Source organism: Agelaius tricolor, unplaced genomic scaffold (assembly GCF_023055355.1).
Source record: "Agelaius tricolor isolate 1412-34295 unplaced genomic scaffold, bAgeTri1.0.p SCAF_14, whole genome shotgun sequence".
In the NCBI taxonomy this organism is placed as follows: domain Eukaryota; kingdom Metazoa; phylum Chordata; class Aves; order Passeriformes; family Icteridae; genus Agelaius; species Agelaius tricolor.
In genome coordinates, this window is record NW_027269274.1 from 211591 (window position 1) to 234077 (window position 22487).

Genomic DNA, 22487 nt, shown 5'->3' on the forward strand with positions numbered 1-22487 from the left:
ACTTGTTTATTAGAAACCCCCTGTCAATAGAAGATGTCTTTCCATTGTCACATACTGAACATCATATTACCTCCAAAGTTAGAAAATGTTTGAAAGACCACATGAAGTGTTGATCAACCTGTGAGCATCTAACTTCAGTGAAACTTGTGAGATGATGAATTATTTTTCTTCAGGGTAGCTAAACTGATTTCTGCAAAGCTGACTTCTGTAACTGAGGAGGAGTTCCAAGTCAGCTAATGTGTCTCTATGATCTTGAGGATGAATGTTGATGGAAAATATACTCATTTGTTTGTAAAAATAACATTTTAGCAAAATATTGATGTGCTATAACCTCTTTGTACAAGAAGTGATATGAGTAACACAGTGTGCTCAGTAACTGCATATCAATTGCAAAAAGCAGTAAATATTGTTTAGACCCACAAACAGGAAATCAGCTTCTTGTCAAGTTCCCTGTGAAGTGTGTGACACAATTGATGTGAGTTTAGCCTAGATGCATAATTATGTGTGTCATACAGGTGAAAGGTCTTAAAAGGGAGCCTATCATCCTTCCACTTCTGTAATGAAATAGTTTAAGTAATAGTTAAGTATGTGCTGACCACTGGCATGCAAGGAGATTGTACATAGAAAAATACCCTTTGTTGTTATTTTATTTAGCTTGAGTTGGTTGTATGTTTTTCACATTATTGCAGTGTGTTTGCACAACCAATAAGGACACCAGAGTTGACTATTCTTGTTTATTGAATAACTCATATCAAATAAACACTTTTGGAAGTCTGACCACAGAAAGTAAAAGCATTCCTTTGAGAGAAGAAAAATCAGAAATCCTCACTGAAAGAGACAGATCTCTTCTTGCTTTATTATTAAATGCCTGAGGAGAAGGCATGATTTCAAGTGGCATGACTGAAGTGTGGACACACCAGGGTGGGAGTTCTTGTGTGGGCTGTACACAGTCGGGGGGGTCACAATGTGTGCTTGAGATGTTCAGGGATGCATTAACCATTTGCACTCTGTAGCCTCTTAGGTGAAGAGGGTTTTCCTGTGCCAGTTCCAAGACAAACTATGAAATCACTAATTTATTTTGTTCCATTTGAAACTGTTCCTGTCTCTCTATAGCGTTTACTGTCTGGACAGACAAGGACTCAGGTGTCCAGAATGTTTAAAACTGAAAACCTGCTCTATTTAATTTTGAAACAATTGCCATATGTTCTTTTTTCTTCCTCACTATTTACTGATTGCACTGATGTGAGAGGAAACCATATAATTATTCTACTTCAGTAGCGTCAGAACAGAAATTTAAGAGCCTGTTTTATTCATTTAGGAACACACAGCTGGATTATTTTGGGGTCTGGGCTCCTAAGAAAATAAGCACTCTTCCTAAAGTTGGGAAATTGAAGATTCTCAGTACTTGCCTGTTCCATTCAGATGGGTCCTTTAGTTCCTTTGCTTTAAGTGTGTGACAAAGCCATTAACTTGGATGGGAGCATTAACACACTGAAAGGTAGGTGCAGAGGTCAGCAGCAGGAAGCCAAAAAAAAGTGAACGGGATGTTTTGGTGATTTGGTGATTTTGGCAGTTTACTTCACCAAATGCAAGTGCTACACAATTATTTTCTCATTCCTCTGTTTCACTTTCCCATGCTGATCTCTTTCCTGGGTGCTGACGCTTTTCTTCTACCCTGTCTCTGCTAACATCTTCTACTAAATCAAGCAACAAGTTGCCTTTGTGACAAGTGAGTGACTCCTGAAAGTTGCAGGGACCTGTGTCATCTGAGCTGTCAGAATTCCAGTACCTTTTTCCAGGATGCTGGCGTTTCTCACCATATTCGTCTACCTCATAATTCCAGCCTCTTTTGCTAGGACGCTGGTGCCTGTACATCGGATATCTTCTGCCTGGATGTTCTCTTTTGGATAACTCATTCATGTAGGTTAGCTGTGCCCTAGGGCTGTAAGCAAATTGATCCAACAGTGACTTTCTGCTGGGAGGCTGTTGCCTTTTCAGCTCCAGATAGACATCAAGGTCATCTTCCATCTCCCTTTTTCCTGGATGCTGCCTCTTCTGAATGTCTCCATAAGATGTCTCCTCCTCAACATCTCTTTTTCCAGGATGCTGTCTCTTCTCCAGGTTACCTAGGTACTTTTCCCCAGGGTGTTGTCTTTTGGAAAGCCCTTGTAGCAGAGGGGCAATTGATTCTGTCCAAGGAAAAGAATATGGTTAATAAAACCCTATAATCCTCCCTAAGGAAGTTGTAATAGGAATTTGTGGAGCAGGATCATAATCTGTTGCTTTTTGAAAGCCAACTCAGTATTTCCAGCTACCAGTCATAACACTATTAGTGTATCTTACTCATTCTTAGGCTCTTTTTAATATTTCAGTGCTTGGATCAACACAACCAATTCTCAGCATTGATGTGAAGAGGGAGAATGGCTTTTCCTGTGGGCACTTGGGGCCAGCTCGTCTTCCACTAAGGAAAGACCCAGTGCTCCTATTTGCTGGAAGGCACCTCTGTGCTGTTTCTTGCAATCCCTGAGTCTGATCTTCCACTGCGGTGACAACTGGTAGCAGAGCATCTACAAGGTGGGAGATGTAGACACTGGAGCAGCCTCTAGCATTCCCAGCCATGGAAAAAGCCTGCCTCTGTTAAGGGATAGGAACCAGTGAATCAGGGCAGTAGGTGAATGGCAGCACCCCCACCTCGAATTTACATTAGGTACAGGGTCCACAGCTGCAGAATGCCCTTCATGGGACCTCTTAGAGCTTCCCTAGGGAAGTACCTGCTGGACAAGCAGGTTTTCTGTGACAAGCTTCTAACCTTTTCATTATGCAGCAGCTGCTTAGTGATAGTACAGCCTTTCCTGAGCAAAGAGATCTTAGAAAAGAAAGCATCTGTGAAGAACTGTCTGTCAGTGTATTGTGGCAGCCCTCTTATCCTTCCCTTTCCCTTAGTTCCAGTGCTAAGCAAGAAGATTAAGACCTGGAAATCGTACCTTGGATCTAATAATCTCAGTCAAGTGCTATGCTATTACCAAATGGGTGTCCCCAGTGATATATATACCTTTATTAATCTCTTCCTTTTCAGCTTTCTTGAGGACAGACTGAAGAATGAGGCTTTCAGATCTCTGAAGGATGTCTTCCAGGGGACTTTCTCCCATGTTCTCACTCTTGTCTGGAAGGAGATGTTCCCCATTGAAGCAAACACCACACGAGGTCAAGAAGAGGAGTAGCAGGGGCAGCTGGATGGATGGCATTGTGGGACAGGGGTTCCTGCAACTTCCATTGGACAGAGAACAACAGGGGAGGAGGATGGAGCAAGCAAACCTAGCAATAACAGCAATATTTCCAGACACTGAAAAACAAATATGGCACTGCTGCAGGGATTGAAGTCTCTTAGGGTCTTTCCTCATTTCTGTTACTAACCTCTCAGTTTGTTTTTTATCCTTCAAAGCATCTAAATTCTTCATAATTAAAACCAGGTGGTTATTCATTTTTCTGGCAGAATAAATATGAACTTCCTGAGGCATGGGTGATTCTGAAAAACAGTGATTTTACTCTGCCTTCTGTCAAGAGGCAAACATAATTTCCTCCTTGAACTCTGTATGCACAAGGTGTAGACACCTATACCTGCCATCTCCATCAGGCAATTCCCTTTGCTAAGAGTTATTTTTAAAATGATACTGAGATTAGCAGCACTTCCATTCCACCCTTAGTTAAAGGCAAACCTAAATAATCCACTAGTTTTTTGCTATCTTTTTCTATACATTTAAAGTAGCCATGTGCTGGGTATTTGTCAGGCTAAGAAGACAGCTATGCTCTGTGTGGCAGGGAGATTTCTTGCATGGAAGTACCTTAAATTTTGAAGGAACTTTTTGAGGTACTTCTTGAGGGAAGTACCTTAAATTTTTTTCAGAAACATAATAATAATTGTATCCTCTATTACCTCTTGCCCAGATACCAAGTGTTTTCCTATTTCTTCTAGCTAGCACTGAATTCCTAACATGCTTAGGGATTTATTTTACAGTAAGCAGAGTTCCTTCAGTAGAATGGAATACATCTTCAATACTACTGTAGCAATCATTTATCTTATATCTTCAGAACGTAAAAGAAATGCACAATTTTATGAAGTCCTACAAATTTCCCAAATAGAAAATCAGTTCATTACCTTTTTTATTGGCAGGATTGAATTTATCAGTTCTGATCAAATCCTTGAGTAACAGCCCTAAGAACATCACATAGGCAATTTGACTCAGAGCAATCTTTAGACAGAACGGTAAAATCTGCTAAAAAGGAAATTATTTGATAAATTACCTGATTTGTAGTTTCAGATTTTTGCTTGATGCATCTGCCAAGTCCTTTAAAGCTCAGGTTTGTGCACCTGAGCTTCAGTTGCCCTTTTGCTGCTGCAGGCACACGGAGTGTCCAACAGAAGCGTTGCTGTGTGCTCTCTGCAGGGCTCACGTCTCTGTACTTATAGTCTACTGCCTCTGGACCCTTTATGCAAACAGCTCTGAGGTAATTTAGGGGATATGATGTGGGGGTTTTTTTGCCTTTTTTTTTTTTTTTTTTTTTTTTTTTTACTGCTCTCAGAGAGCTGCATTTTGAATGCATTTAAGATTCACACATTAATCTGCTGGCCTCCATAAATCCATGCTCGGCTCCCCGAAACCATTATTTTCCCATTCTCTAAAGAGATTATGTTGAACTTTATGTAACTCAGCATAAAGAAAAGGAGGTTTTCTTTGCTTAACAAAACTAAGCTTGTTTGTCCTTTATTAAGCAAGTGTTTTGGAATAAAAGCAGAGAGGTAGGTAATTAATTAGGCTAGGGAAGAAAGACAATGGCAAAAATGTAATGGATTAGATTTAAATAAGTGTATACCCCTGGGTTCTTATTCTGAATGACACTATACAGTTTCTGGCTCACAGTTCCATATTTTTTTGGCATAGGCTTCCACAAAAAGTATTTTAGAATATGAGGTGCATAGCATTAAATATTAAAACATGTTTATGTTGCTGCTATGTGCTTCAAAAAGCATTATACTATTGTGACTTGAAATAAGACTCCCTGTCTTTAACCTGTTGTCTACTTAACATACTGCTCCACACAGTACTGCTCGTGCAGGGGGGGACAACTCCTTGGCATTTCCTAGGTGTAGTAACTCCATAAGGTCTCTCATGTACGACACCTGAGTTTAAACAGTTACTGGATTGCCCTATGAAAGTGGGCATTGATGAAATGGGAAGCTGCCTGGTTTCATTCTCCTTAAAATCTGCTTCTTGACACACTTTTGAGCTTACTTTTAGAGAACATGTGTAAAGCACTGTGTTATTATTACATCCCCATGCAAAGCTCTTCAGCAGGTGCAAAATTATATTCACAGTGCAATGCCCAGGACTTCCGGTCTGGCCAGCTTTGCCTCTTTGCTCAGAGTTATTTTATTGTATTTTGGACTCACTTAGTAGTTTTAATGCTTTGTTTAAAGGAAGAAACTTAAAATTGAGCCCCTCAGAGAGTTGGGGTTTTTAATGAAAAATGTCCTTTTTCTATTTCACAGCTGGAAAACTGTCTGATTTTAGTATGATATCCTTTCTTTTAGAGTTCTGTTTTGCTTTTTTCCAGCTACATTTTTTCAGCTTCATTTCCCCTACAGATGATTTTTCTATTTAAAAGATTTCTGGAGGTTTGTTTAATGAGTGTAAACGTTCTTTCCTCTCCCTGACTGCACAATTACTCATGGCACTGAGATGAATTCATGGGTAGGAAGGAGAGTTTGTTTCCTCAAACTCCAGAGTGTTCCAAGCTATACTTTTTTGTCTTGTCACAAATACATTGACACCCCAGACTTGCCCAGAGCGTCTGTCAGCACAGGGTTTGGCTCCCAGTCCACATCTAAGTCTGTGGTAGGTTCTAGAATTGCACAGAGATGTTGAACTACCACATTTCACACCTAAATACAGCATTTCAGCATCACTGTGATCCTCAATCCTTTGTCCAACTGCTGTATTTTATCGCCAGTGCATCAAGTCCCTCGAGCTTTTGTGTCAGCTCAGTTGAGGAAGTTCCCAAATTTTCTTTTAAATGTTCTCAAGGGCACCCCAGCTTCTCAAGGTGCTTCTAAATGAAAAAACTGGGAGGCAGATAACTCCTCCAAAACCAGAGTCAGACCCATACACGTGATCTGTGAGGACCGAGGTCTCCTGTACTCCCCTCTCCAGCTTGCGTGTTGCATGTGCTGCTGCAGTCACTCACCATGTGGCACCAGGATCCTGGTGCCTCCACTTGTGCTGAGCACTTGTCCAGCTCAGTGTTGGTGTTGATAGCAGTGGGGCCTTCACATTGGGGCTGTCACTGGGCACAGAGTTGGTCCCTAAAAAGATCTCAAAGGGGAATAATGGGGAAATCTGCTGCTAACCCTAGTTGCATCTCTGTTTTAAAGAATATAGACATGTTTTGTACAGTTAGTCAGCCATGAGTTGGGCAGAAAGTTCTCCTTGGCAGATTTTTGAATTTCTACATCTTATTTTGACTGCCTTGCTCTTGTCACTGTCATAGATAAGTAACTGAAGTACATTGCTCATTTTTAGTATAGTCATCCCTCCAGGAATCCTGAAATATAGAAGTTGTTATGGGAACTGCTTTTCTTTTCCTATAGGACTAAAAAATACTCTTGTTTGGAATCTATGGCTCATTGCATTTGTTACCAGTTTCACTAGGAGACGCTGAATTTTAAGTAGTTTGCCCTTTGTCACAGATCCGTAGTTTTAGAATTAGGAAGTGAGACCAGAATCTGTTCTGGTCTAAAGTTAGCCTTCCTTTATAGAAAATAGGTTTGGTTTCTGGTAGAACCTCACAAGACACACATCTTTCTCATTTAAAAGGTTACCTACATGGCTTTACTTCTGTGTGCAAGAATGAGAGAAATACCTTCACTGACTACTTAAGGCATCCCCTTAATTTTTATTAACTGTACACTGTCAGTAGGACTGCAATTTTGATCTTCTCATCTCTTTAAATAACTTTAACCTCTTGGATATTTCCTGAATTGTATTTCTTGCAATGACTGCAAATCTAAGCTGTTCTGTCTGAACTTCCTCTTGTTAACAGTGCTGTGAATTAGGAATGACTTGTTTGCTAACAGAAATGAGAGTCAAATCAGATATTTTGTTTTCTCTGGAAAATGTAAAAGCACAGTTTCTTTATATCACTCCTCCCTGTTTGTTCCTTGATTGAACTGCTCAGGCAGAAAATTAGGGAGATGGATATCAGTAATAGGTGGACAATTCTCTCTTTCCATGTGATATCTTAACATGATCCTTCCTGCATAAGAACAGGTAAATAGTTTGCCCTGGAGGAGGATGTATTGTATTTTTGTGAGAGGTATAATTCCAGCTTTTCTTCATTTTGATTTTAATGACATCGGAGTGCCAGAGTATGTACAGCCACAATGATCTTTAGATGGTATATTAGACCCATAATATAGTTTTACGTGGGAGGCAAGCCTTCAGGAGTACAAACCTTTCTTAGGCCCAAGGAAATGCATTCATGTCTGAAAGTTTGTCTCTCCTCTTAGAATTAAAAAAGGACTTGTGATCTCCCAGAACTGTCAGCTTTTCGTGGCAATAGATGTCACTACAATAGAAGATATTATACCTAATCTACAAACCTTGTATTAAATATTAATAATTAATGGAGGCAGAGTTTTAACCAACTTCTATCTGCTAGAATAGAATAGAATAGATAGTCCCCAAAATTCATTTGCTAAGTAAATGGACCTAGACCGTTCTGAGTGGATGTAATGACACATGAAGGAGGTTTTTGAAATGCAGCCTACTGTGGTCACCACCAGTATTAGCAAAAAAAAAAGATCCCTTTGTGTAAACGTACCCAGCCAGGGGGCTTCAGATGGACAGCAGATCAGTTTATCATAGCCCAGCTGGTTTTGCTGCAAGTCATCACAAAACCAAAACCCTTGAGGAATAATAAGGACAGCTTTCCTATTTGTTTTCATTAGCTGGGAATATAAAATCTAGGAAGGGAAATGAAGGTAACTCGTCTATCATGTTCTCTTTCTTCCAGCACTGAGCCCCCACCACAGTACTTCTCTTGTTGCCTAGTGCAAGAGTCTGTAGTGGTAAACACTTGTTTGTGATGTAAGCTCTGCGGCCTTTTGGGGGTGAGCTTTAGTTACACCCAGGTGAAGGAATTGGGCTGGAGAATCTGGTGAAATTATTAGAAGCTCTACTGGCTGATGTTGAATGGCACTTGAAGCATGACCTGAACATGGTAAGGATGTGTAAAGGATTCCTTTTGAAGGCTGTGTAACCTTCAATTGACACCTCCTTGTCAAAAATTCCAGAAATGGCAAAACCTTTTGCTCTGACTGTAAGGCCCAGACTTTCATAGTTTTGCAAACATAAAAGTGTTGAAGCCTAATTTTTTGAATTCATTGAAACTAATAGAAAACCCTTTGAGGAAACTTAATATATGGAGAGATTAGGCCTTCTGTTTTAAATAATGAGTAGGATGAGTATTGAAGGAGATTGAGAACATTTATTTCTTTGTGAGGAAGCCCTTAATAGAATTACTGAGTAAATTCCTCATGGAACACATACACAGCTCTCCTCATCAATTTCAATCCAAAAAGGGAACTATTATATTAGAAGGAAAGGGCAGTATCCCACATATCATTAAAACTGTTGCCAAAAGGTGTATAAATAACATGTTGCTTGTCTCGGCTAAATAGTTGTATTGTTCATGAGGAAGCAAACCCAAAGCATTATGACATTAATGCCACATATTGGTTAAATGACAGATTTTTCAATATTAAACAGCATATTAGGCAGCCAAAACTTGACAGGCTTAATTGTATATTTAAGAGTCAGACTAACTCACAGTTTATTCTTTCTGGGAGGGTGGCAGTTTGGAATTAAAGATCTCAATAGATTCATTGTAGTGATTCTTTATTTTGTAATTATCTCAACAATGTTTATGCAGAATCATTTCTATAGTTTTCTAGTCAAGTGAACCCTGTGATTTGGGAAGAAAATTGCCATCATCAGAAAGAATATTTCTGTGCCCTGATTCTTGTTTCAGGCACAGTCCAGGATCTTTCAAAACAAATGTCACTTACTGAAACAGACATGGCTCTATGCCTCCAAGCACCAAAAAAACCTTCCAGCTGCCCACCCTGTTGTTTTTTCGCAGCTACTGATGACAAGACTCAAGATCTTGTTTACTTCCAACAGTCATCAGATGAAGAAAATTTACAGCTCAGTTTACCTTGCCAAAATACTATGTTTGAACTGGGGCAAGTTTCATCATATAGCAAGAATAGATTTGGGGAAATTTGATTTAGAATGGTAGAAAACATTCAGCTTACTTTTCAGAAGCAACTCTGATTCACACTGTGAGGTAAATTGCAAAGTCAGTTGGATGGTTGTAGATAGAAGATCACTACTTCCATGGAAATTAAAGAAGTGACATGGTGATGTGCTTGCTCTGTGCCTGTCCCTTACACTCACTGCTAAGACATACTAATTATGACAGAGAAGCCATAATTTGGTGTGAAGAGATGGAAATTTGTGAGGTAGAGTTGCTAAGAGATTTAGTGTTTGGCACCAAGTGTTTGAAAGTGCTGATTTGGATTTTGAAGTCCACAATCCTCAGCTTGCAGCCAGTACTCCTGTCCAGTTCACCAGAAGCAATCAGCAGAGAGCATATTTGGATAGTCTGCCTGCCAGTCCTGGCTGGTACAGTTGTCAGGTACAAGGCTCCAAAGCTCCTGAAGGCTTGACACAAATGGTGCATCCCCAGTGATTGGGAATCGGAGAGCACAAGTAAGAATAGGATGTAAAAGCAGAATGAAAAGTTCCAGACATGTTCCTTGTGCCTCACTGTAGAACATCATCCTCTCAAAATTTAAATATTTCTATAGCAGCTTTTAAAATTAAAGACGTGTATATCTTATTGTTGCATTTGGCTGTTGTAAAAGACAATGTTCAAAGTTCATTTAAAATTATTCTGTAAAGTGACCTCAAGCCTGGCTTTAAGGATGCAGCACAAATGTGATTTACCCTTAACTTGTATATGTTGATGTGCTAAGAAAGGGAAATGGGCCCATGGCAGGACCACCTCAGCAAGGCAGACGTGTTTGTGCCTATCTATACACAACACCTAAGAACCGCTCTTCTACTGGAGGAGCATTCTGGAATCAGACGTAGAGAGGAATTTTGAACAGGAATCTGGTTTAACTAACAAAGTTAACTTCTGGTAGCAGTCATGCCAGCTGATCTGGTTGAATTGGGTAACAGTTCAGGTATTGCTCCTTCTCCTCAGGTGTTCCTGTCTGCCTGTGATGATGAATGTGTGTAATGCTGGATTTTACTTATGAACTGTTCCTGTCTATTTTGTCTAGTACCTTTGTCTTTCTTAATAGTTACTAAGTTATTTGGTCTACTCATTTTGTGAGGGCTTAAATTTGCTGACCATGTTCCTGCAGTAAGAGTAGACATTTTATCTTTTCAGCTACTCATTTTAGGAGTCCTGTAGCACAGCAACAGTGAAGATCAGAATCCTTTTTTCAGAAGTACTATGGTGAAGTAAAATCTGAAACTGTCTTCCCAAGAGAGTTAGAATTAAATCTAGGTGTATATGCATACATCTCCATGTGCACGTAGACCTATCAAACATCTACACGTGCACCTGGAGGTGTATGAAATGATGAAGCAAGAAGGTGGGGTAATCATGTCAGTTGCGTTGGCCATAAATATGATATTTCAAGAGTTTGGGTAGCTGTAAATCAGCATCAAGCTAATCAGGACCAGGTTAGAGTTGATTTGTGAGCTTTGCTACAGTGTTGAAAAAGGATGTGAAAGAAAGAAGACAGTCATTTTATCTTGGCATGAATTTCCTCCCTTTTGTAAGAAAAGGCTTATAAGAAAGCTGGTCACTTGCCATTACCAGAAGGTTAAAGACGTGCAGGTTTTGCTGTCTGATTCCAGCACAGGCCATTTATAGGAGGGTCTTAGCAAATATTAATGATATAGTTTACTGTTTCTAGTATTGTCCATCAGTCTCACTGTGTCTGCAGGGCACGTGGCTACAGGAATTTTTATTCCTGTCACTTGCAACCATTACTAATGATACCAATGAAACTGGAAGCTCTTACTTAGAATCCAAGCCTTCACTGTAGCAAATATATGGATTTATGGCACTAGACGTGTGGCTGGAAGTCAACTGGGAAGTGCTACTGCCTGTACTTGACTAACCACAGAAGCCACCAGAGATCTGATATGCTACCATATCAGATGTGTGCCTTCTGTAGAGCACAGTAGGTTGGGAGTTCTTTCCTTGGTGGATTGTGTGAACTAACTGGTTAATATGAGGGAAGTTTACGGAGTACTCAGTACAGAACTGCTCCCTTGCTCATTGTGCGCAGTCATTTAGATGGAGCTTGATGTGCAGCTAAGAGACTTGGAGGGGGAGGAAGGTCTCCACAACCAGTTGCTCAAGACCATTTTCATATTGTACTATGAGCTACATAACAACAATGACCTTTATCTAATTTGCACCTTTATAACTTTCATAGTCATTGTAATAACGATAGACTCTTCCACGGGTGCTTAATGGGTTTGTTTACAAGCAAACAGCATAAAGTGAGAATCAATAGGTGTTCAGATGCCATTTTGGGGACAGGAATTGTAATTATTGAACAAATACTAGTCATTGTTCTTTATGGGGCAATAAAGACACACATGAGGTCAGTGAGGTATCTGCTGAGACCAGGAGTAGTGTTGATTTTTAGAAATAGCTTCTGTGATATTCTCGTGGATTTCTCTTCTCATCAGTCCAGCTGGCAGACTCTGTGCATCTCAAGGGAAGCTGAGTGAATGAACATGTAGCACTGGAGTAGAAGTTCCTTGAGTCATTTAACACCTGCTTCTGCTGAGAAGACTGTGAGGCACAAAGTCTGTATGCCTCTCAGGTTTTGTGTCATTCTCTTCCCCTGGGTGTTTTCAGCAAAGCCTGAGCATGAACAAAGATACATTTAAAAGTAGCTGGAGAATGGTTTGCAGATGCAAACTACAGCATATATCTTGTATTTTTATAAGCACCAAGCTGGGAGACCACATTTGATTTGAATGGAGCCTGAGAACTGAGCTGATTTTGTTTCTGTCTCTTACATTGAATTGCTCTGTGATTTTCAGTGACTCATTGAGGCAAAAATCCAACTATAGTTAAAACCTTACTCAGACTTTTCGTAGATGGGAACTGGAATTAAGTAAGCCCTTAAATATCCGAGTTTTGTGTTCCCTGTCCACAAATAAGCTATAGTGATATGATACAGAGAGTTTTGATGCTTGTGATATGCTTTAACAGTCACAAATTATGACAAGAGAAGTAAAAATTGTTATTTATAGTTTGTTGGGGTTTTTTCTAGGGAGCAAGTAGACTTCACCAAGCCTGGTGGGCATGACATGCAAATCTTAGTAAAGAAAATGGTGAATACAAAACTCGTGTTTAATCTGACTCTGGTGAAGCTTTGGTGTGGTCAATTGTGACAAAAACACAATTTTATATCATACATATATTAAATATCAGCAATTTCACAGGATTCTTTCTACAAATTGCTGATGCCTTTAATAAACAGTTTTCTCCTCCAAATTTCTTTCTTTCCTTGTTGAAGCTGCTATCAGATTTGAAATGTTCTATGTTGACACCTAAATGGTGTGATGGAATTCTATAATGCACTCCTGGAATGGCTGGTGATAGTCTTCCTTGAATGTGGTACAAGAGAATGCAGGGTTTGGAATTACTTCCAAAGGATGAAAAAAGGACATTCATAAAAGCAATCCTTTTGTTAAATTTCCTCTGTGATGATCTATAGGTATCCTAGCAAATGTTACACATCTAGAAACTGTAACAAAAGTAAAGCAACTAGAAAAAGTAAAAAAAAAAAAACCTCTTGGGAGTTGCTTTCACACCTGCATTTCCATGAGTGATTCAGAGATCATCATGGAAAATACAAAGTTAAAACTTTCATAACATTCTATTTTATAGCTTTTATTCAAAAATATGACCCAATATTTTGACATTTGAAATAGCTTATCAAGACATGCAGAGGCTGCCTGGCACTGGCATTAACTCTGTCCCAGCCAGACATAATATAGCAGTGGTTACAGAGGAGCTCTAAACTGTACGTAAAAAGGGCTCTGAGTTAGCTTGTTCTTTCCTTTGTTTGGATAAAGAAGCCAGTTTTGCCAGTCAAGACAGGTGCAATGTGCTCACTCTGTAGCAAACTTAAATTGCAAAGTTATTAAGTCCTTTTCAGCCTCAGGTAGCTGCAGATTATTTAATTACAGGGTTAGTGATCTACAGTAATAGAGAGTTTGGGGACCTTATGAGGTAAAACAGTTTCTGATTACAAGTAGATCATGGTTTATTTAGACTTCTGCTTCAGAATATGGACTCCAAGGTGATATAGTCTGGACCTCCCTAATTAAAAATTTAGCAGACTACAAATTCTGCAGACTACAAGTTTTGTAATCCACAGAACTAACTTCTGTTAGTTCTACACTAACAGAACTAACAGAACTTCTTTTTTCTTCTGCACTAACTTCTGTTCTTAGAGTTCTTAGCTGCCTGACAAATTGACAACACAAAAAATTAAAACCAATGTAATGACAGTGAATTTACAGTTAAGTGGTGACATTTTCAAAGGGTTATCTTTCCCATTTAAACACAAAGGAAGTAGCCAGGTTTGCTCAAGTAGTTGTTGTCTTGGTTGCTTTGATCCTTTGAAGATCTGACAACATATGGAACAGTGGCAGCTTCTAGGTACCAGGTACTGTCCTCTTTTTCTGGCTGTGAGAGCAGAAGCAGAGCCCTACTATAGCATGTGAATCAACTGCAACCATTGAAATTGTATAGGTGTAGAGTAAGTTTGTGATTGTAGCAGAATTTAACTGCTATCTCCTAGGAACCCAAGTGAAAAGATTAAGTTAAATGAATGATATTGTGTTATCTGACTTGATATTGCCAGAGGTTGCTAAAAGGTCTTTGCTTATTTAATGTTTATCTACTTCAGGAAATATATTAATGTCCGAGCCAGGTAAGGAAACCTGGTCTGATTGTGAGAGTGGGGGTAGAAACTGCAAAGGGGCCTCAGTCCCAGCTCAGGTGATGCAAGTGTGAATGCCAGAGTGGCTCCTGGATGGTCAGACAGAAGTTTCCTGAACACTGCACAGGTGCTGCTGTGCTGTTCAGAGCCCAATGAACCAAAGGGGAGCTATAGCCATCCTATTATCTTTAACTGGTATAAAGTAATATTGTCCTTGTGTTATTGAATTTTCAGCATCCAAATGATGATGGAAATTTTCCAACCAGATGTTCTCTCTCCAGGATCCTTGCAGATATTTCTAATTAACATGACTGCGCCTGAACAATTTTGTCTCGATTACATGGCAATTCTCCTGGTACTCAGGAGTGTAAGAGTTTAGGCTTGGCTTGTTCAAACTTGTATTTGTCTTATTTCAGTAATATTAACACAAACCCTGTAGCCTGTCTAGCAATGGAAACAGAACACAAATAACAAACAGTTTGTGTTTTTAAAGAGACTTAAGACTTGTTTTTCTATATCCATCTATGGAAAAACAATCAATGACCATTTAGGTGCTTCTGACTGAACAAGATGTCTTTAAATTAAGTCTCACATCTCATATAAGACTTGGAAACAAGAACACTCTGACTTCCTAATTGAGCCACTGAAGAGCAAAGAAAGAAGTTTGAGTTGTTTGGCCAGGTGACATGTATGCTTCCACCAGGGGTCTTCAGCAGGGGAGCATTTTTCCTTTAGGCATCTGTCACAGGGAAGAACTGCCTTTAGGGGAGCAGAAAGACTGGGGAGAAAACTAAAATACTCACTTGGTGACCCTGAAATTAAGCAGCAGTTGGTGATAATTTTCTGATATTTTTCTTCATTCAAAGAACTCACTAGTTTTAGAATGAATTGGTGGTGCAAGAGTTGGAGCACAGTCACCCAGATGGAGGTACTGAGAGTAGAATTGGGGCAGCTGGTGTTAGACCAGTGTCATCTGTGTCACTGTAAACCATTATCAGATCTAATTGCACACAAGCACTGAAAAGACACTCTCATTCCTCTTTCTTCCTATCCACACTGCTCCAAATTCATGCTTGCATAAATTGTAGGGACTGCTCAGCCCCAGTTGATTTAATTCAGCATACTGATCAGATGTATCAAGAAGGGTCAAAATTTGGCACAGAGCTAGACATTCCCATGACAAAGGCTGAAATGATATTCTGCTTTCATCCTGATGCAATAAGACCTGCTTCTCAGTGCAAGTAAGTCTAGAATGGCAACAATTGTGTTGTTGATCTTTGCTTATTTTGTCAAGGGCGGGCATGATGTTATCTGCCTTTTTAGAAAGACCTGAATAAGCTATATGTATTAGTACTAGGAATTAAAAGCCTCTTGAATCTGCTTACCTGAGCCACAAAAGGGAAGCTGCCAAGTTGCTCTCATAATTATCAAAAAGTTAAATCTTGTATGTAAATAAGAGCCAAAGTGATTAAGAATTCATTTGGAAAGGAAGCAAAGATTACAAACTTGTTTGTTTTCTCACACCTGTTCTCCACTTCAGCAGTACAATAAAGCAAGGCATAGTTAATGCACTTTTCCCTGAAATTATTAATGTACTCAGGGGAATATGATCAGCTGAGGCTTTGGAGATCACACCGCCATTTGCCCAATTATACCTAATGACAACACATCGTTCCAGCAAAATGTGTCTATTCTTTGGTAGGTTACATTTCCTCTCGGCCTTTTGCTTATTGATCCAGTAGTACCTCATGCAGAACAAACTTCTTTGTTGGCAAGTCATGTTTATGAGAACAGACAAATCTTTTATGTTACATTTTTAACATCTGACCAAGTCAGTGAGAGGAAAAGCTTCCTGTATGGAGCATGACAAATTTTTGTGATTTTTGTAAAACAAAGCAATAAGTCAAATGTCTGTATAGTTTGGGCTATACAGATAATTCATGTTCTGTGTTCAGTATTTCTTTCTCCTTTGATGTCATAAAGCATCTTAAACTATGTCTGCATTACATAGCACTTAGAGTAAATGATTGCTTTAATCTTGTACTCCAAGTAGGTATATATTCAGTTCATTACAGAAAATCATATGTTTGCTCAGCAAAGCTGCAGCATCATGAAGCTCAAGGCATATTTACTTTTTTATTTGTTTTTTTTTGTTTGTTTGTTTGGGGGTTTTGTTTGTTTGTTGTTGGTTTTTTGGGGGTTTTTTTGGAAGTGGAAGGGCTTGAAGAAAGCTGGTGAAATGATGTAACTAACTAAAACACTTAAAACATTTTTGTGTCTCCTGTGAGTGTTCATGAGAAGTACAAGCTGATGAGTAAGGGCAGGGTTGGATTCTGATTGCTCTTACAAATTGTCTCTCTAGTTACTTTTTTAATAGTTGTAAACTGCAACAAAAGAAATTGTTTTTTCAAATGCAGAACCATATCAAGGTAGTTCACTACCATCATTCAGCACTTTCTAGTTGGATTACTGCTATGGTCTTCAGACCCTTTGGAGTTTAGTTTTTAAAATTTTCAGCCTCATCATTATTGCTGTCCTTCCTTCCAGCATTTTTCCTAAAGTTCTCTCTTGTATGCTGGCGTCCTTCTTGTAAGAACCTCCAGTTTTATTCTCACAAAGGTTCCTACCAGTAATTTGAGCTAGGGAGTATACATGGGCTTTGTATTCCCCTTGTGAAGCCTGAAAGCACTGAGTCTGAGAAATGCAGCTGAGTGCACTGGCCACTGCTTGAATGTGACAGTGCTCACAGGGGTTCTTGGATGAGGCAAGAGACGAGAATGTTGACTCCATGTTCAGAAGGCTTGATTTATTATTTTATGATATATATATTACATTATAACTATTCTAAAAAGAAATAGAAGGAAAGGTTTTGTCTCTCAGAAGGCTAGCTAAGAATAGAATAGAAAAGAATGATAACAAAAGGCAGCTCTCTTGGACTCTGTCCGAGATAGCTTGGCCTTGATTGGCCATGAATTATAAACATCCAAGATGGGCCAGTCACAGATGGACCTGTTGCATTCCACAGCAGCAGATAACCATTGTTTACATTTTGTTTCTGAGGCCTCAGCTTCTGAGAAGAGAAAAAATCCTAAGAAAAGATTTCACAAAAAGATGTCGGCGACACTTGAATCCCTTTTGTCTCCTCACAGCCTTCATTTTCTGTATGCATCCTTAGAAAGATGGCAAACCTGGCAGTTTTTACTTAGAGGAAAACATGAAAACATGTTTTTCTCTCCCAGTGTATGAGAACTGGGAGTTTATCATTCAATGTCACAGAGAAACTTATTATCATTCCACCAAATCATTCCTCCCAAGCTAAGTATTGATCCTTTGTTCTTAAGTAAACCCTGCAGTTAATCTTAATAATTCTGAGACATCTAATTCCAGTGACTGGATCAATAATGTCTTTGATGGTGTCCTGCAGTGTTTTCGTGTCATTCCTCGGGACCTCTCTGTCACCTGCTGTTCTTCCAGATCCCAGTGCAATAACCTGCTGCAGTGGTGAGAATGCTGTCAGCCCCTTCCCACTCATGTAGGACTCAGCCAGGAGGATATGGATGAGGCCTCAGATGAGAGTGTTTGTAATCATTGTCCATGTGAACTCCACGCTTTCCCTCACACTGAGGCTGGGAGATTTCCCCTGCCATGTCACAATAGTCAGACCTAATGCCCATAGGATGATTGCCATGAGCCTGCCTTTGGGCAGAAATACAGAAAGATATCCACATTCCTCTTCTTATGCAGAGGCTCAGAGTAAACCTGCCAGAGAGCAGTGAGTCCAGGGGCTCACTGAGGGATGGAGGACCAGGATGTGAGCCGCCACAAGGCAGGTGGGGCAGGGGCCTCCCAGTGCGGCACCCGAGGGCACACCTGTGCGCAGGGCACAGGGCAGCACTGACAATGGCAGCCAGAGTCAACCAGAGCCTCAGGGCAGTTTGTGGTGACGAGGTCCAGCCACGACGTCAGTTCGTGGGTGAGGATCAGTTCTAGTGACAGTAACCAGGGTTACATGTGATTGCCAGGCAGGTCTGTAGAGGCAAGACAGGTGATCTAGGCTTGGTAGACCTGGCCACAGCCTCTGGGCCTCTCCAGTTGATCCTGCTCAGGTGCTAGGGGAGGCCTGGCTTTTGGAGGCTGCTGCCTTGCCAGCTGTGCCAGGTGTTTGGCTCCTGGCTCTCCATACTTTATTGGGTAGTCAGCCCTTGTTGTGCCCTTTTTTTACCCTTTCTCTCCTTCTCCCATTGTAAAACATGCAGCTTAGGGATGGGAAGAAATCTGAGCAGTCAGACAGTTTTAAAGATAGAGTTGCAAAACAGAATAGTGCTGTGTCGCTTGCTTACCCAGAGTTAGATGTGCTAATCTTAAATAATTTCTGAATCTTTCTGATGGACAAGGTTGGTTGCATGTTTGTTACACAGAAGCCTTGGTCATTCAAAAATTGCCAGACAAGGGTGGGGATTTTTTGTGGGGCTTCTTAAGTTTCTCAGGGCTGTGGTTTCTTCTTTTTATGCTATTTTGGTGACACAAATCCCATCTTGTTCAGATGTAGTTATAGAGAAACCAACAATATGTGCTATAGGTTCCTGTAAGATCTAATATAACTGTATTATCATGAAAACTTTTAAGTGCTGATGCCTCCCACCAACTTCAATGGTTTTATCTCACTTACACACATGGAGAGGAAGAAATATTTGTATTTGCCTTAGGAGTGTAAACACCTAAGTCTGTAATGGTATTGCAGTAAAAAGCTTTATACAAAGTATAACTAAAATTTTAAAAGGCACTTTGCCCCGTACTCTCTTAGTCCTCTTCATCTGAAAGCAAAGGTGCGTTCTTAGATCATAGCTGGAAATCTTCAAGACATAGGCCACAATAAGAATTTGTTCTCTTAACTGCATTAAAAGCCAACAGTCTTCCTATGGTTGTGAAGTACCTCTACTAAACTCAGAGGAAAAATTTTAAGATATGCTTTAAAATAATTGCAAATGAATTTCTAGTTTATTACTTGCGTGCAAGTCAAGAACTGAGCTTAGCCTAACACGTTCCCACACTTTGTTCTTATGATGTGATTTTACTCCAAGCTTAACTCCACACTGGTTAGTTAATTGAAGTATGTCAAAGGTAATTTTAAGTTAATGCACTGGGATTGAACTACATAATATTGCACAGCCTTTTTGCAGCAGTCTGAATGGAAGATAGTTACGGGCTCTAAAACATGGTGCATACCTAGATGCTGTAAACTGACCAAAGTGGGATGGACATATTTTAAAATTTGTAGAATTTAATTTTAATCCTGGATTTAAATATCCCAAATTCAGATGTTGTCAGCCAGATCTCAAGTCAATGACCTGGATTAATCATTAAGTCCAGCATCAGTTTTTCACCTCAGGCTATCCCTCAGTTCCCTGATATTCTGTACTTCAGGGCACACAGTGCATAATGCAGTTCCTCAGCCAGTCTTATTCTCTCATTCTCTCTCATATACACAGTTAAAATGGAAAACAGGGAAGAAGTGGAAAACAAGGACCTCCTGCATTCTTGCATCTATTTTTTTCCCAGCCTGATTTGTGCTTCTAGGCAGACTGTGAAATTCAGGTCACACAGTACCGCCAAAGCTGAGCCTACCCCAGAAGTCTGTTGAAAATGGAGAGAATATGCTCAGTACAAGTCTGTCCTTCACAGTCTGTTGCCTGAACCAGCTCACTTGGCCTGAATAACTCAAAGGCCTGCAGTTTCCACATTTCATTTGTATCCCAGCATTTTAGAAGTTCTTAGGTATTTCAACTGCAGTTTGCAAAGAACTTTGTAAGGAAAAAATGCAGAAATGTATTTGTGAATTTATAATAGTCAGGTTTGATTATTGATTTCTAACTGACCTGAATCTGTTTCCCAAATCCATTTTAACACTACATTGGTTTGAATAAAACCCCATTTTTACTACACCCCTCCCAACTTTGTAATTCAGTGTTACAAGCTTAGCTCCTTGTTTAAGCTCTATATGGACATTAAGTGTGAGGCAGGACAGACACCTAGATGGCAAGAGTAGCTGCTGACAGTAGATGCCAACAGGGAAGTGAGGCTCTTGTGGTCCTTCCAAGGATGAGCACAGTCACTCTGAGTGATGTAGTGCTGTTGGGTACTTTTACAGGGTTCAGACTAATGAATGACTTGCTAACATTTGGTTAATTGTCAGTTGTGCCAATGAGGCTGAGTACTGCATTAGAGGGGCAGTGTGAACTCCTAGGAACAGCAGCAGGAGCAATGCCTGCCCACTCCTTTCTGTTGTAGAGGGACACCACCTGGCTATCCAGTCTGAGACACATGCTATGATTTATTTCACTTGCAGATCCAAGCCCACACGGGATCCTGAAGCCTCTGATTAAGTAGTGCTGTGTGCCTTCTCCATTTGTCCAACAGTGACCTGCTACCAAAGGTTTCAGTAGTTCCGCACTTCCTCAGTTCAGTCATTCTTCCCTTTTTGTACAATGGAAGAATTAAACCATTTCTGTCTTGATTCTCAGACAGGACATCAACAAAGTTTAAGTTTTGAGGTTTTCTACAGAAAATAATAATTGTGTTGAGTTGAAGTGCAGGTTATGGGTCAGTAGTAAACAGTAAAGGGCCAGTAGGAAAGTCTAGCCCGGACAACGGATATGAAACAGGTGTTTCAGCCCTAATGTGAGTGTACCCTGACCCTGGAGCTATCGGTAGGTGTGATCTGCCTGAGTGTGTGTCCGTAACACCTACTGCCCGTGCTGCTCAGTCCCAGCGCAGTCCCAGCCCGTTCCCAGCTCAGCTCACCTGGCTGGGGCGCTGCTGCCCCCTGCCGGACGGACGTGCCATGGCGGGGTGCGGGGCTCCGCCCGGCGTGCCCCCCGCTGCCCTGTGCTCAGCCTACATGAGTGCAGCCGACACGCGTGTGACACGTCTGCCCTCACGTCTGACTGCTGGGCATCCCCCTGGGGTTACACACTGCAAGGTGTGGCGCCCATAGGCGGCGTAGTGTTCCACTCAGTGGCGTGGGTGCCCAAGGGCAGCTGTGGGGTGCACGGGCCACTGAAGTGGGACCCAGCGAGCCCAGGTGCTGCGAGGTGCTGACAGCGCTGGGTAGAAGGAGTTTGCACACAGTCGGTTTACACTCACACTCTGTGCAGTACCTGTGCCTTACCAAGGGGAAAAGCTGTCCAGGGTTTCATTCCAGTGCTCTGCACAGCACTGGGAATCCACAGCAATCCAGTCACACAACAAGGACACATGCTGGTGTATGCAGAGAAGTTGTGCAGATCAGCTGTGGGGCCTTGGCGTCCCTTGCTGATGCTGAGCATCACCCTCTGAGCATCGGGTGCCCTGTACCTGGGCAGTTGAGAAAGGTGTTTTTAATACAGCACCTCCATCTGCAGTGCGGGTTAATCACATTTATCTAGCTCAAGAGCAATGATATGAGGCCAACTTTCTTGGAAAGTCAAAAACATGAAAAAGACTAAATTTTTATTATTATTTGCATTAATTGCTTTTCTTTTACTAACTTCTTTGGCTGCATTGGAGCAGTTACAAGAGACAGAGCATCTTGCAAATGGAAGTGTACTTTTCATTATATTAGTGCATTACACCATTGTCTAGAGACTAAAGTGCATCCTTCAAAGTTATAATGAGCCATAATTTCATTGAAGGGTCTCTAGGATTTCTGGACCATGAGAGCAAAGCTACAGCAATTTAGTCACGGGGACCAGAAAATCAGATGACAGCCCCTTTAATACTCAGCTGGGAATATGCTACTGATCTGAGATACCTCAGGCTGGAGTGTCTGCTGTGGTGGAAATTCACGGATTTTACCTTTTAAGGACATTTCAATCCATGGTAATTATTCAAAGCCAACCCTGGCATGACTGTCCTTTCCTGCTCCTTCGACCCAGAGGTCAGAGCCAAGGGTGTTTGGCAGGGGGAGGTGGGTTTTCCCTGCTGTTTGGAAGGCTGTGCTTTAGTCAGTGCTGAGGGGGCCGTGACTCACCTGTGCGGGAGTCACACCTGAGGGGGGGTGACGGGGTCTCAAGGCGAGGAGCCACCCAAGGGAGCTCAGCCATGGCTGCGCCCGAAGGGGCTGGGCCCAGCGGGAAGGGGCTGCGGGAGACGGAAGAGGTGAGTAGAGAAAAACTGTCTGGAGTGCGAATCTGCCGCCACCGCAGCACAGAGAACGAGAGCCGCCCCGGCGCCCGCCGCGGCCGGAAGCGGGCCGGGCCGGGCCGGGCAGAAACCCCGCGGAACGGGAACGGGACCGGGCCGGGCCGGGCAGAGACCCCGCAGAACAAGAACGAGAACGGGAACGGAAACGGGCCAAGCAGAGATCCCGCGGAACGGGAACGGGCCGGTCTGAGAC

General features: G+C 41.2%; 1 protein-coding gene across 4 annotated transcripts; it reads right to left on the bottom strand.

Moving 5' to 3' along the window:
- Positions 1-720: 720 nt before the first annotated feature.
- Positions 721-22440, bottom strand: TRH (thyrotropin releasing hormone). Of its 4 annotated transcripts, XM_071439248.1 has the most exons (4): positions 4303-5218; positions 4157-4213; positions 3053-3267; positions 721-2189 (listed from the first exon to the last, which is right to left on the bottom strand). In XM_071439248.1, the coding sequence occupies exons 3-4, from the start codon at positions 3243-3245 to the stop codon at positions 1612-1614; spliced, it is 771 nt and encodes a 256-aa protein (XP_071295349.1). In that variant the 5' UTR covers positions 3246-3267; positions 4157-4213; positions 4303-5218; the 3' UTR covers positions 721-1611. The 4 variants fall into 4 exon arrangements, with proteins under 4 accessions (XP_071295349.1, XP_071295351.1, XP_071295350.1 ...); XM_071439250.1 differs by lacking the exons at positions 4157-4213; positions 4303-5218 and adding an exon at positions 22122-22440; XM_071439249.1 differs by lacking the exon at positions 4157-4213.
- Between the last annotated feature and the right edge of the window lie 47 nt (positions 22441-22487).

What these genes read in the sequence shown, in the direction of transcription:
- TRH (XM_071439247.1), bottom strand. Translation starts at nt 3,518, where the DNA reads ATGCCTCAGGAAGTTCATATTTATTCTGCCAGAAAAATGAATAACCAC. An exon ending in AAAGGAAGAGATTAATAAAG is followed by an intron (nt 2,190 to 3,052) that starts GTATATATATCA and finishes TTCCTTGGACAG; the next exon opens with AATCAATTGCCCCTCTGCTA.